General features: G+C 49.3%; 1 protein-coding gene across 2 annotated transcripts in view; it reads right to left on the bottom strand.

Moving 5' to 3' along the window:
• Positions 1 to 3524, bottom strand: part of SAMD11 (sterile alpha motif domain containing 11) — a 180097-nt gene extending 176573 nt beyond the window's left edge. The window contains exons 1-2 of one of the 2 annotated variants that reach the window (XM_074975450.1): positions 2908 to 3524; positions 693 to 784 (exon numbers count right to left, since the gene is read on the bottom strand). In XM_074975450.1, the coding sequence (XP_074831551.1) occupies positions 693 to 784; positions 2908 to 3379 (564 nt within the window). In that variant the 5' untranslated portion in view covers positions 3380 to 3524. The remainder of the gene's footprint in view (positions 1 to 692; positions 785 to 2907) is intronic. The other variant, XM_074975451.1, reaches the window with a different exon arrangement.
• Between the last annotated feature and the right edge of the window lie 11726 nt (positions 3525 to 15250).

Raw genomic sequence — 15250 nt, 5'->3', positions numbered from 1 at the left:
TCCATGGAAATCCTGATGTCACACATAATGAGATTTTAAGAGTCCCCAAGAAATACTCAGATGGGGGGATGGAAAGCACCGTGAACTCAATGTTTAAGATGAAGCAAAATAGAGCTACAAAAACAATGATCACTGTCAAGGATGAGAATGTTATAAAAGTTTTATTCTGGAGGGAGGAGGTGGTAAATCCAAAATATGTTTGTTAATCCGTCTCAAATTTATCTAGATTTCATAAACCTTTTGCATAACATGAGTATTCTGATCCTAACATGTGGGTACTTTTAATTTCCTTTGTTTCAGTTGCTTTACCCTTCCGTAAAATACACACACACACACACACACACACACACACAAAGGGGGGGTGAGGCTGGAGCTGGTGAATGATTTGCAGTTTGCATAGCTGTGATATTTCCCCCCCTCAATCACACATGCATACTCTGCATTACATCCTTTAGTTTAAGCACCGCTTTGCCCAGCTGCTCTGTTTGCAACCTCCCCTTCCTCTGACATTTAACAAGGCTGCAGCTATGCTCACAGGGCAAAACAGCACTTTGGAGAAGGCTCAGTGACTGACAGTCCCTAGCCCTTTAAAATCACAGTTCCTGATTAAAGAAGGAAAAGGAAAAAAAAATGGAAAAAAGAGAGTGGGGGAGGAGATTTGACTAAAACACATATTTTAGCAATAATCTTACCACTGGAGACGAAATTCGACACCCAGGGCAATCACAGATTGGAGGATGTACCTGTAAGATTCCTTTGGACATAAGAGTCTTCAAACTTTTCCCTGGATGCAGAGGAGGAGAAGAAAAAGAAACAGCACTGTTTTGTAAAAAAAAATAAATGGCTTTGCAGAAAAAGCAACTCGGATCTTTCCACGCAAACTCACAGAGCCCTTCTCTTCCCGTTCCCACCAGTACCCACCCGACATGGCTCATGCGTGTACCTTAATTGAACTTTCTACCCTGTAGAAATCGGGAAGAGAACCACCAGCGCAGCCCTCATTAGCTTCCCTCTAACCTTGTTAAAAATGTTCTCGCAGTCTGGAGAGATGACTAATGAACATAACAACCAGGCGCTCCAGACCGGCATGTCCACCCCCTTCCCCCACCACGCACACACCGCCCCGGTGCCGTTCTGGGCACGGGTAAGGGATGCATTTGCAATTAAAAGCAACGGAGGAGATATTGAATGCAAACCACAAGGCAGCCCGAGACAGCTCCCCCCCCCGCGCCCTTTCCTCCTCCATCCATTTAACCTCAGTCCTCCTGACTCACCCCAGAGGGACTGAGATTTCCTGAAGACAGCCAGGAGCCCAGTGATAAAAAATGAGGAGAATAATAATAATTAGAGCGGCCCCTGGAGTTATTCCCCTCTTCTCTGGCGATCAATAAACAAGGCGAGGTGTCAGTCACCTCCTAATGGCTCTTCAGACCCCTGGGCTGACACCTCCAGCTCTCAGCTAATTACATGTCACACTGACTCTGTCTTTCCGCCTCTGCCCCCCACCCCCGCCTCCCTGTGCAGCGCGCCCAGGGAGAGCCAAGTCCTCAGCTCTCCACCTGCGGAGACACCCGCAGATCCTCCCCGCCGTCCCCGCCGTCCCCGGGCTCTGGAACGGCCCCGCTCGGGTCCAGCTGCACCGGGCGAGGGGAGGCGGGGGAGGCGGGCAGCTGTCAGCAGAAGGCAGACCCGCCGGGGTCCCGCACCACCCAGCTGGTGGGCTGGGACACCCCCCCCCGCCCCCGAGGTGCCTTTCCTCATTTACAGAGCAACTGGAGTGACAAGCCGGCACATTTCTGCTTCAAGCACTCACAACTTCCAAACTCACTCCCCCCCCTTCTCCAGACACACACTCACACACGCAGCCAGTTACACAAACACAGAGACAACTACACACAGACAGCCACTACTATATACACAGAGAGATAACAAGAACACACACAGTCACAGTTATACAGAACACAGATAACACCACACACACACACTATAAAGACAGCCACAGCTGTACATACACGGATAAAACGACCCACACACCCTGCCACAACTATGCACACACAGATAAAGACACACAACTATACACACACGGATAACAACAATGCACAGAAAACCACAACCATACACACAGGTAACGCTAAACCGAGACAACTCCACTCTTTCACACACATAACGGTACACACACCGAGACAACCACTACTGCACACACATATACACACACGCACCCCCAAAAATCGTACCCCCCCCCAAAGGACACATCTGCCCCCCTCCCCCCGCGAGCACTTACTTCACCCGAGCGCTGCCCGCTCCGGCCTGCGCCCCAGCCACAGCCGCCCCACCTCGCCAAAGCCGTGCCGGCCCCCGGGCTGCTGCCGGTCGGCACTTGCACCCTTTTGTCAATTTCGAAGCGCCGCGCACCGAGCAGCCTCCCCAGCTCCTCTCACTCTGCGTGGCTGTGTCAGGTGCGGAGAAAAGTGCCCAAACCCCGCCAAGTGTAACCCCCCCCCCCGCCGCCGCCCCGCTTTAATCCACAGTCATTTCTAGACCCAGCTCCCCTCACATTTCTCCCCCAACCTTCCTTATGGCTCAGCCTCTGCTGTTCACATTGAATGAAACTTCTGCAGCCGGGTGAACCCCCCCCTCCACTCCCCGACACTCCCCTCCCTCTAGACTACCCCCAAGCTCCCGTCCCGGTCAGGAGAGCCCGGTATCGGGGGGGATCTGACAGTCGGAGGGGGTGTCACTAAAAAGAGGGGGGGCAGGGATCACAGAGGGATCCCCCAATCCAGTGCTCACATGCAGCCAGCCTCCCCCTTTCACAATGCCTGGCTCTTTGGGGAGAGGGGCGCGCGCGGCAGACAGCCGTGCCACGGGGCACCCTTACCCGAGGGGCAACGTTAGCCATGCCCTTACCTTTGTGCCGGATGCTCCGCTTCCAGTCCTTGGCGGTCTCCCTGCCGCTGACGAACTGGAACTCGTTAGGGGTGAGCCACTCTCCCCGGTACCGGATGGAGGGTCCTTTGCTGCCCTGGCATAACTTATTGATGTAGAGCAGCGCCTTGTTCTCCCCGCACTCCACCTCGATGCAGGGCTCGCCGCTGTCGAAGAAGGGCTGGAAATCCGGGATGGAGGAAAAGCGCTCCAGCATCAGGTCCTCGGGGAGGCGGTGATGGGGGTGGTGCGGGTGGTGGGTCTCGTGGAAGCCCAGGTAGGCACGGTGGTGGTGGGCAAAGATCTGGTCGTAAGCCGGAGGGTGGGGGGTCACCACCGGGATGGCAGCGGCCGCCAGAGGGGCCAGATAGTCAGGTAAGGTCTCCATGGGCTGGTTAAAGGCAGCCAGGGCCATCTCCTCCCTGTCAGGTCGCTCCTTCTTGATAGCAGGCATGGTGCCGCCGCGCTCCCAGGGCGCCCTCGCCTCTCCAAAGCGCAGCGGCTCTGATGTCTCCGGCGCAACTTGCCCCCGCGCTGGCTGGAGTTTGGATGAAACGCGCCAGCAGCAGCAGCCGCAACAGCAGCACCTTTGGCGCTCGGGGGCCGGAGGCGGCGGGTAGTAACCCCCGGGGGAGCCCGCTCGCAAATCTCCGCGGCTGGGTCCCCAGCACAGCTGCCCGGGATCCCTCTCCCACCGAGCGGCTAATGCACCGTAGACCCGGGAGCCGCTGGGCTGCTCACGGATCTGCCCCTCCAGACTAGTACCTGACATCTTGGCGAGGTCCCTGCTGCCGTAGACATTATTTTGGTTTAAAACACTTATTGATCCCCCCACACACACACCCACACACACACACCCCCTCCCCGATCGACCCACCTTCCTACCACGCGGGAGGATTCCCCGCCACACGGCCCCTCGCCAAAGGAGACCGGGCTCCTTGCTTTTCTTTATTTAATCATGACAATTAAACCCCGCAACCCCTGCCCTCCCCTGCTCTCCCTCTTCCCTCCCCTCGCTTGCACAAACTGGACAGCGCCGTGGGTCCCAACGCGCCCTCCCCCGCTCCCCACTAGTTTGACCAGGCAAGAGAAGAAGTTTTTTTCGGGGCTGCCCCGCTTTCCCCGGCAAGCTGCAGAGCCGTTGCCTCTGCTTACGGCTTTATTAAGGACCGGTCCTTACTATGATGAGAGTCCATTTCCCCTCCTGGCCAGAATCCTCATCATTAGAGACCAACCGTGCCACCACCCTCCTAATGAGATGCTGCCACTACATGGCTTGTCCCCCCACCCCACCCCCAGCGCACTGCCCCTGTCCCGTAGGTCCCTACGTGTGGCGGGCGGGGGGCTCGGGCTCCCCCTCGCCCCCGGGACAGACAGGGGGAGAGGTTCTCAGGAGTCACACGGTGCAGTTCGGAGACTGACCAAACAAGATTTCCCTTCGCCGCCGCTTCTCTAACTTAGCCCATTTAAACAGCACAGGCGCTTACACACACACGCGCACACACACACACACACACAAAAGAGTGGGGGGGGGGGAAGCAGCAAGCGCTCACTCCTGGAGAGGGGGGTTAGCGACGGACGACAGGCTGGCTCCATCGCCCCAAACTGAGCGTTTTTCAGCCAAAAGGGTGTGGGGCTGGTTGCAAATGCCTGGTGCCACCTTGGAAAGTCAATATGCAGCCGTATGAATGAATGGGGGGGTGGGGGGAGAAGGGAGGAAATCCTCTGGGCACTTACTATGTTAAAGGAGGGAAGACAAGGAGGAAACGCACCCTGTACAACGTATATTCATTTTTCTCTAGATCTCTATCTTGATACACACTCTCCAGTTTTACACTTGTTCTTTTTAGAGACTCTGTTGCGAAAATCTATATCCTGTAAAGGGAGGTTAGATCTTTCCTTCCCCATGAGGCAAGGGGCAAGAGACTTAATATAAATTAACCTTAATATAAATTAACTGTGAGTCATGCTAGTCATGCCATGAGTTCTTTCCCAACTGTGCAGTCTCCGGGAAATAGCCACAGGAGAAGATTATGACTGAGGACCAAGTAACTTATTTGTTAGGGTAAATGTGTCTTGTATAGGATGGAGCAGGTTCCCTATACTGGGGTGCAAAGAGGCAGTGGGGTGCACTATAACAGGGAGCCTAATGAGGACAGATGTGCTGTGATGGAATAAGCGATCAAGAAGAGAAAACAATCAGAAATGATCAGTTTCCAGCATTTTACATTAAATATGCCCAACAAGTCTTGCAAGGTAAGTGACAGAAGGCAACAACTCCCTGACCCTTAACCCCACCTCAGTAACAAACACTGTAAGCTTTCTATCTACATATATCCTTGTATTGGTGGGGGGGGGGGCTGAGGGGTAACCCCAGATTAAACGTGCTCTGCTACCAATAAGATGTGTATTCATTACTAGGACAATCAACCATCAGCAGAGTTAAGGGGGATAAGTGGAGGAGTTCCTAAACAATAATCATCCTTTGCACTTGTAGAATGTTCTTTAATTGAAGGATCTCAAAGCACTTCACAGACTTGGGTGAATTAAGCCGCACAGCACACCTGTGCGGGAGGTGCCATTATGTCCACTTAACAGATGGAAAAACTGAAGCCCAAAGAGGTCAAGACTCAGACGGTGAACCCCTTACTGGCATGAGGGAGCAATCTACCCGTGCAAGTAATCAGTCCCACTATAACTGCTCACCAGTGCGGGTAAAGGGTATATATTCTGGCTCTAAGTGAGATAGCCCAAGATCTCATGGAGGTGTTTCTGCCCCCTTGCTCACAGCGAATAGTATCATGCTCTGTGGGTAATGCCCTATAATCAATGGATACTTGTGTAGAAAGAACCACTCCACCTAATTAAGGGTAGCAGGTTCTGTCTGATGGTGTCTCAGTGGTAGAACTGGGGAGGGAACCCGGAAGCGCTAGATCTCAGTTTCCTCTTGGACCTACTTGACCACAAGCCTTGTTCATAGGTTAGTGCTGCAGTTTGTTCCCCAAAGATGCAAACTCTGGAACAATTGTCACTTGTAGTTCTAATGCAGAGGGCAGATTGACAGAGCCCTTAACCCTCTCGTCTAGGCTCTTGTGCTGCCTCACTTTGCTCTTACGTTCTCCGATTGCTCCGGAGTGCTGAGAAGAAATCATGACTGCTATTAACACCAAACAAGTTGGGGACAGTCAGCCTGAAAGAAGCACTAGGAAAAGCTGGAGTTTTCTATGAAACAACAGAAGAGCATCTCAGCGTGGCATTAAAGGCAGGGCGGCCATATTTTTGAGTACAAACATTGTGGTGGAACCCTCCAGCAGGAAATTTGCTCTTGTCCACCTGCAACACCTTCTTGCCACATAGGCTTGGCTGATCTGGAATTGCAATTAGCACACCACAGTGCACTGAAACCACGTCTCCATGATTCCTCCAGGAGGGCGCACAGGACTATCCCCTCTTTACAGCTCCCAGACCCTGCTGACCCAACTGCCCTGAATTCACACTTGAATACCCTGCCTAAGAGCACATCTGTGTTGCCATCCATCCAGACAGCCCTTAGCAAACAGCTGTGATGAAGCCCTCCTTCATTCTGAGACCTTTTATTTACCTTCAAAAAAAAGTTGGCTTGTCAAGGGGTTTTCCCAGTACTTATTAGCACCCTCACTTTTCATCTCTGCAGAACTGAATTCAAATCTGGGGTTAGTCATAAGTGAAATGAATGTGGCAATCTCAGTTCTAGCCCCTATATGGAAAGACATCGATAGGCAGATGTCTATCTGCTCATGAGTGTTTCATTCCTGGAAGAGCCGACATTGTTGCAGGCCACAATTGAAGTACTTTGGTTGTGTTGTGCAGAGGCGCAGCGGGGCTTTGAGCTCCGCCACACACCTGAGGTGTGGTGGCAGCACTGGGGGAAACATGCTTCCTGCCTGCCCACACTATAGCCTGTCCTATCAATCTCTCACTCTCACAAGCACCATCATTGACTACTGAATGAATCCCTCTGACCTCCTCCCCAGCTCAACTAAAGCACAAGAACACCTGCTGGAGTCCAACCGTCTGGATGGCTGAGTTCAACAGCGGGAAGCCTGATGCTGCTCAGCTCTGGCCTCCACAGAAGAATTCTCAGGGATTAGTGTAAAGAGATTCACCAGATCAGAAAGATATTGACAAATTCACACACACCAGAACAACACAGAGAACCATATACAAAGAAGGCGCAACTTGCAAATGCTAAAACTAAGAAGCTGGGAAATATTTGGAAGTCTGGGGGCAAGATTCATCCCTGCTGGGGCCGTGATTCATCCTGTAAACCCCATGCATCAGTGCGGAGTGCCGTGTGCAGGAGGGATTCGTTGCTGGAGGAGGGCAGGTAGTGTTTAAACTGTTGGCATCATCCCAGGTTTAACCAAGTGAGGTTAGCTTTAAAAGGATGGTCAGAGCTCCATAGGGATCCTGCTGGCAGAGGCTGCCTGAGGATATGCTGAATCAGGGAATCCTCCAGGTACAGCTCACTTTTGGGGCTGCACTAACCAGCTCTGGTCTTGCAGTGGAGTAGAGGTTATGGGTGCCTTGCCCTCCCGCAATCCCCACTCAGGAGGCTCTGGAGTGGGGACTGTCTTTTTGTTCTGTTTGTACAGCACCTCGCACAGCAGGGTCCTGGTCTATGACTGGGGCTCCAAGATGCTACTGCAATACAAATATTATTACATTTTCCATTGCCAGGATCCTTGCATCCTGGAGTGTATCACTTAGGGCTGAATCAAGCTCAGGGTCTTTTATTTCTCTCTCAGATCAGAAGTGCCAGACAAGTGCAATGTATTAGCTATAGTGTAGACCAAGTTATGAGAAGAGATGGTCTTGTGCTTAAAGCACAGAACTGGAGGCAAAGAGATCACTGACTGTCACAGACTTCCTGCGTGACCTTGGGTAAGTTATTTACATGCACATAGCCTCAGTTTTCCCATCTGTAAAATGGGGATAATACTTTCCTTAGTTTAACTGGTTGTTATTATTTCTTTGTATTACAGTAGTACTTAGACTCCAGCTGCGATCAGGGATCCATTGTGCTAAACCCTGTACACAGACATAGTGAGAGAGATTCCCTGTCATTAAATAGACGAGACTGACAATAGAGTGCGAGGGGAAACAGAGGCACAGAGGGGTCAGTGATGTGCGTGAGTTCACAGATTAGGTTAGTGGGATAGCTGGGAGTAGAACCCAAGTCTCCCAACTCTAATAATTCCTATATAGCACTTGTCATCAATAGACCTCAAAGCGCCTCCCAATCTGTAAAGTATTTATCCTCACAACACCCCTATGAGGTATGGCAGTGCTATTACCCCACTGCATAAATGGGGAACTGAGGCACAGAGAGGCTAAGTGACTTGCCCAGGATCACACATGATGGCTACAGCAGAGCAGGGAATTGAACTCGAGTCCTAGGACAGTGCCTTAACCACGGGGCCACACTTTCTCCCCAAAGGGAGTTGTGATGCTTACATCATTAATGACTGTGAAGTGCTCTGAAACCTTTGGATGTGAAGTGCTGGAGAAGGGCAGAGTATTATAACCATTACCCATATTTATCCCTGGAGTTGTGACTCAAAGAGATATCAACAACTTCTCTCCTTCATTCCTCTCCCCAGGTCGCCTCCATAAAATTACCTTGATAGTATCAAGTACGGGAAGCCTATGTTTGTCCCCGAAACATGCTATTGAATTGCCCTGAGTTTCCTGAAAGACAGGAGCAAGACCAGTCCAACCACCATAACACCATTTCCTGAGCCAATCAAGCTTCTGCCTGCCCCAGAGGACATCAGGCTGCCTACCAGCCAAGACGCTAGGCTTTTTATCTTTTGTTGCATGCCAGGTGTAGCCCTGCCATGTGATGCTCTGTGTTCACTGCAGCATGCGAGCAGTCCAGCAGAGCTGCCGGAGTCACGCTCAGCGGGATCGGTACTGGAGGTAATGCTAGCCTCAGGCCAGACTGCTTCATTAGGGGAGATATTTTGACAGCCGGGCAGCAAGAGCAACAGCAGGCAGGGAACAAGTGGGACTTCTGGGGAAGGGGGTGTGGAGACATTGAGAAGGGTTCTGCTGTTCAACCTCTCCCCCCCACACACACACACACTGGGGAATGCTGGGTTTTACCCTTTTCAATCCATTTGAGACAGTGGTCAATCTTTTACATCAATTTATTGGAATGAAAAAGAATCACTGATGGATACAATAAGATGTTTTTCTCTCCTGTTTTCTGAAAGAGGGTCAACGCTGACGTGAGGTTACTGCACCAACCTGAACCTGTACACTGCAAACGCCCCCGACAACACACATTTCACTCTGATTGTGCATTTCCCATGCTTTCCCAAGAACAGCCTGGTACAGCATGTGTGGCATAAGGAGATCTCGCCTCATCAAGCTTTCTTCACACAACACCTCCTCCAAATTCGCCTTCCCTAGAAAAGTCATCTGGAAGCCAGGAAACTGAACCCAAAGACTTAGGCACTCCCAGCTCTGAGAGAATAAAGTGGAGGAAGGAGGGCTGTGATTTATGTGAAAGCCATGGATATTATCTCTAAATTATCTGCTCCCTCCCTCTAAATATCCAATAACTCCCCATTCAGGGCATGCATTTCTCCCCCACACACCCTGGATAGTTTGCATTATCATTTACTAGGTATACTGACTTATGTCTGCAGCCTTGAGAGCCTTGCATGCCATTAGACAATGCCACACACTAAGAATTCCACAGTTAGAGCACCAGAAAGTTGGGTGTATTGACAGCATAGGCGTGACTCTGTGGGTGCTCTGGGCTGGAGCACCCATGGGGAAAAAGTGGTGGGTGCTGAGCACCCACCGGCAACCCTCCTATCAGCTCCTCTCTTTCCCCCAGTGCCTCCCACCTGCCTGGAGGCCCCGCCGATCAGTGCTTCCCCCTTTCTCCCTGTGCCTCCCTCCCGCCACGATCTGCTGTTTTGCGGCCTACAGGAGACTCGGGAGGGAGGGGGAAGAGCGAGGGTGTGGTGCGCTCGAGGGAGAGGGTAGAACGGGGAGGGAAGAGGTGGAACAAGGGCAGGACCTTGAGGAAAGGGGTACGGTGGGGATGGGGCCTGGGGCAGAGCCGGGAGTCAAGCACCCCCCAGCACACTGGAAAGTCTGCACCTATGATTGACAGAGTGCTATCTTTGAAAAGTGCCACAGGTGGGCATGGACCTGTGCAGACATATTAGCAGACAAGAGGTCTGAGTCTCCTCTCTTGCATACTGATTTAAATCAAGGATAACTCCACCGAAGTGCATCTACACTGGGGGAAGTGGGGACAGAATCACGCCCGAGGTCTCTATCTCAAAAAGATTAGCATCAAAGGTCATGATCCTGCTTCCATTAAAATATCCACTGACTTCAACAGAAGCAGGAGCAGGCCCCGACTTTATTGTACAGTATCAAGCAGCAAGTGAAAACCTACCAAATGACATTTATCAATCAATCAACTCAAGTGCTCCTTCTCAGCCAAGCTCTTTGAGAGCAAGGAACGTGGCCACATTATAAGTTGTCTGTGTGATGTCAAAGACTTTTATAACAGACACCAGTGGAATAAGGAGCCCCATATTAAGGCCAACATTACACCAGGCATCGTCTCTGAACAATCACTCTTGTTGAAAGAGCCTTCTCCTCTACAGCTCCGGCCATGGGCCACATGCCATCCTAAAATGTATCTTTTCTCCCTGGCCGCTGGCACTCTTTTGCTGATGTTGTATATTATTAGCTTTGTAACCGTACTGAGAGACGCGGGATATCAAAGCTGTGATACAAAAAAATAAAAATAAAAAGCCTGCTTTTTTTCCCCCTTTTGTTTCAAATGCTCACACTTTGTACCACTCTAATTTGTGCCCTTACTGAGGAAAAACACATTGTGTCAAAAGACCGTGGCAGAAATGGTCACAACGTGTGAATCTGAAGCTGGATGCTGTCCCAACACTTGTCGCTCACTCACCCCACTTTCCCTTCCTCCTTTCCTAAAATCACGGTAACAACAGGACACACAGGCAGCTGTGTATAGCTGGAAGCTATTGCTGGGTTGGGTCATCCAAAAGTGAGTGAATGTCAGTAAGAAGATAATATTAAACAACCTGTCCAAATTAGTATCATAAAAGGACAAGTCATGACATCCTCCTTAGCACACTCTCTCTCACACTCACTCACACTCTCTCACACACACACACACACACACCATAAAAGAACAAGTCACGGCATCCTTCTTAACACACACTCTCACACACTCTGACACATTCAGTGGTCTTGTCTAGACAAGGATAAAAATAACACGTTAGCTAGCACATTGTAACTTTTGGGTTGGAAGAGCTGAGTGTAGACATGGTAGACTGCTTTTAACATGTGCTAAACTGGTCAAATGAAACACTGTGGGGAGCATAACTTGACCAGTTTAGCACATGTTAAAGGACACCCTGATTGGTCGAGAGTAGACTTTTCAAACGTGCTAGAGCTAACGTTCTAGCAACACACCTTTAAATCCTAGTGCTGGTCTATACTGTTTTTGTGCTGCTTATAAGTATGTAAGTTTAGAAACTGATATTGTTAAAGTGGTACAACCTCTTAGTAGCTATGGGAATAATCTACACTGATAAAAGCACCTTTATACCAATATAACTGCATCCACACTAGCAAGTTGTGCCACCCTAACTATATCCACTTCTAAACCAATATGGTTATAGCAGCTCAAAAGATGTGTGTGGATTAGCCCCTAACCTAGACAAGGCCACAGACACACTCATAGAAACACACAGACATTCTTTTCTATATAGGTATATGGATACCACATTCAGACGTTCACAAGGATACACATGCAGACACAGTCACACACATGCAGAATCACACACAAATACACGTGCATACTCTCATGCAGAAGGCTGTTGCAACAAGAATTAAGGTTCAGAGAGAAGGAGGGTATAATGTTGTCCTTAATATGAGGCTCCTTAATAACAGCACCAGTGTCTGTTAAAAAAGTCTTTTATATCACACAGACAACTCACAATGTGCTCAGATTGCTTGCTCTCAAAACCCAAACTTGTACACACACAGAGAACCACACCCGCTCACATGCAAACACTCATTCACACCTCCAAGATCTGGCACAAGGGCTGGGCCAAGTCTAGGGGTGATCATGGTTAGTTATGGTTTGTTTTTCTTTTCTTTTAAATCTTACTTTCCCAGAAGACAGATTTGTTCAAGTAAACCTGTTGCCATGGCTACGGTGCAATGAAGAGCTTTAATCAAACAAAACTCTGATAAGATGTAAGAAAAGAATAACGCAAACACAACAAAATAAAAGGAATTTCCAAAAATATGTAAACAGGCATTTAAACATTTGAACTTCTGCCCACGATGATCTGAGTTCCGTGTGTGTGTATTGACTTCTATTTGTTTCTTGGACTACAAAACTTTAACTTTTCTGCATTTGATCCTTTTAAATACCAACATTGTTTAGTAAAAAGAAAAGGAGGCCTTGTGGCACCTTAGAGACTAACAAATGTATCTGAGCATAAGCTTTCATGAGCTACAGCTCACTTCATCGGATGCATTTCCACTGAATGCATTTCCACTGGATGCACCCGATGAAGTGAGCTGTAGCTCACGAAAGCTTATGCTCAGATACATTTGTTTGTCTCTAAGGTGCCACAAGTCCTCCTTTCCTTTTTGCGAATACAGACTAACACGGCTGCTACTCTGAAACCTAACATTGTTTAGTGTTATACTTGCTGGATTTCCCCCCCCGTTGCTTTCTTTATTTTACGGTACATCTACACTGCAAGTTAAGGTGTAATTGTAATGCAGGTAATCTAGTTTGCATAGGTGACAATAGCAGGGAAGATGTCGGCGCATGGGCTAGCAATGCAAGTACATATTCAGGGTCCCTGGTGGGCATGTACTCATGAAGCTAGCCTGTGCTGAAGTCCCTGCTGCTTCATCTGCGCTGCTATTGTTATCCATTCTAGCTATATTAAAACTAGCACAGGTATGCCTAGCCACACTACAGTTACACCTTAAATTAAGCTGCCAGCCTGAGAGGCTACCTGATGTGACATGGTATCAATGTTTGGCTTTCCTGGGTACAGTACTAGGGCAGACTGGGATGGAAAGGCAGAAGAAAAAGCACTTAATTTAGTCTTAGCTGATGCTCATCATTGTGTATATGTTGATGTTCGTGAGGATTTGTGTATGTCTGTGCGTATGTACACCCCCCTCATTAGTGTTTGCATATTAATGTGCATGCACCTCATCGGAGTATTTATTAAGAGAAATGTCTAGCAGAGTGAAAGTAGCAATCTCTTTAGCTAGGCTTTTATACTGTCACCATGGTATCTGAGTGCCTTGGAAGTGGCAGTCAACAATCCAGAGTCCTAATTCCTGGCTATTCTGCCTCCTTGTGTGACCACGAGCCAATCACTTAGCTTCCCTGGGCCTCAGCCTCCTCCACCTGTCAAATGGAGATACAATTTCCCTACCTGTGAGGCACAGTTCACTACATGTTTGCAAAGTGCTTTGACATCCTTGCATAGAAGGTGCCAGAGCAGGGAAGAGTACGGAGATGGACTCTTCATGCTGACCATACATCTACGCTGGAGCTGGAGGTAGAATTTCCAGCACAGGTTATTTTTACCCGTGCTAGCTCTGATCAAGCTGGCACGCCGAAAACAGAAGTGTGGCTGTGGTGGTACAAGTGGCAGGATCATAGTTGGGCCAGCTAGCCCATCCCACCGCTGCAGCTACACTTCTATTTCGGCACGTGAGCTTGCTCAGAGTTACACCTTCCGGCTCTGGTATAGATGTACACTTAGAATTGGAAAGGCTTAGAAGTCAAGGGCACATAGCCTGTTTGCCCTGGAGTTTAAAAAGCTGGGAGAGGGGTAGATAAAGAGGGGGGGACATAATTTCCACATTGTACCCCCTGGGATGCTCATTTTCCCAGCAGAAGCCAGGATGTGGGGAAGGAGAGAGGGTCGAATATTCACTGCCATGCCCTTGCAGTTCATCTTAAGGGCAGAATAATGCTGGGGCAGATCAGAGTGATGCAGTGGATGGGAAGGGATGGGAGGAAGGTAGTGGAGGGGGGTCAGTATGCTGTAAAAGCTTGCCTCAAACCATACCAGGGCTAGGGAATCTGTGGAAGAAAATCACCCATCACATTTCCAGTTCCAGAGATCAATCATCCCTACACATTTAGCGGTTAAAACTGGGAAGAAAACTCTGGGGAAATTCAGCCACAGTGGTTTGAAAAGCTGTCAGCATCTCTGCTCTGTACCACCCCAGACACACACCCAGACCCCGGGGAAAATAATGAGCCTTCGCGTCCCAAGGCTGTACATCTCTAACTTTTTATAGAGGGATTGTACTAGGGGGTTACTGCCAAAGAAATGCTTGGTCAGTGCCCTCCCTTGTTAGGTGACTGCAGTACAGACATTGTCGGTGTCCACATGGTTCCTCTGTCACAGACTGTCAAAGCTTCTCTGTGGCGTCTCTCTTTTGACAAGGCCCCCCAAGCAACATCTGGTTCCTTCTTGGCAGAGATGCCATACTTTCAGAGAGCAGTTTTTTTTTTCTTTTTCTTTCTGCCTCTTTTTCCTCTCCCTCTCCTCTGCTAGAGGTTACGTATGCCAAGGATCACATTCAAAGCGACATGGCCACTGAACAGTTCTCTTGTAAACCCGTAGAAAGAAAAGGAGTACTTGTGGCTCCTTAGAGACTAAATTGGTTAGTCTCTAAGGTGCCACAAGTACTCCTTTTCTTTTTGCGAATACAGACTAAGACGGCTGTTACTCTGAAACCTGTAGAAATGAACTCTGTCATCAAATGCGGCAGGACAACCTGGGAGGCCCAACCTCCAATACGTCGGCTTGAAAGTGACCTCTTACTGGCTGTCCTCGTAACTTCACTGGGTGCATGGGCTGAAGTTTCCTCTTTGCCATACCACACCAAGCGATGCAGTGTGCATGCACAGTGCAAGCCTGGCACAAACTACACAGGTGCTGCCATCACAAGTCACATATTGGCCCCCTGACATGCACTGCGCACACATGAACACACATGACCGATGCATGAAATCGTTCATCCAAACTATTTATCAAATGCTAACAAATAACTAATCTATTCACAGAAGGAGAAAAGGGCCTTGTCTGTCACATGACTTATTTACAACTGCCAGCTCTACTCTGCACACAGACATCCCACACAAACCATAGTTACCCATTGCACAAACATGTGCTGCACTCACAGTGCCTGCACAAGCATGTACACATTACATACACACAAA

Source organism: Natator depressus, chromosome 18 (assembly GCF_965152275.1).
Source record: "Natator depressus isolate rNatDep1 chromosome 18, rNatDep2.hap1, whole genome shotgun sequence".
NCBI lineage: Eukaryota > Metazoa > Chordata > Testudines > Cheloniidae > Natator > Natator depressus.
Note: the sequence above shows the minus strand (reverse complement) of the source record. Positions and strands in the feature narration are given on the sequence as shown.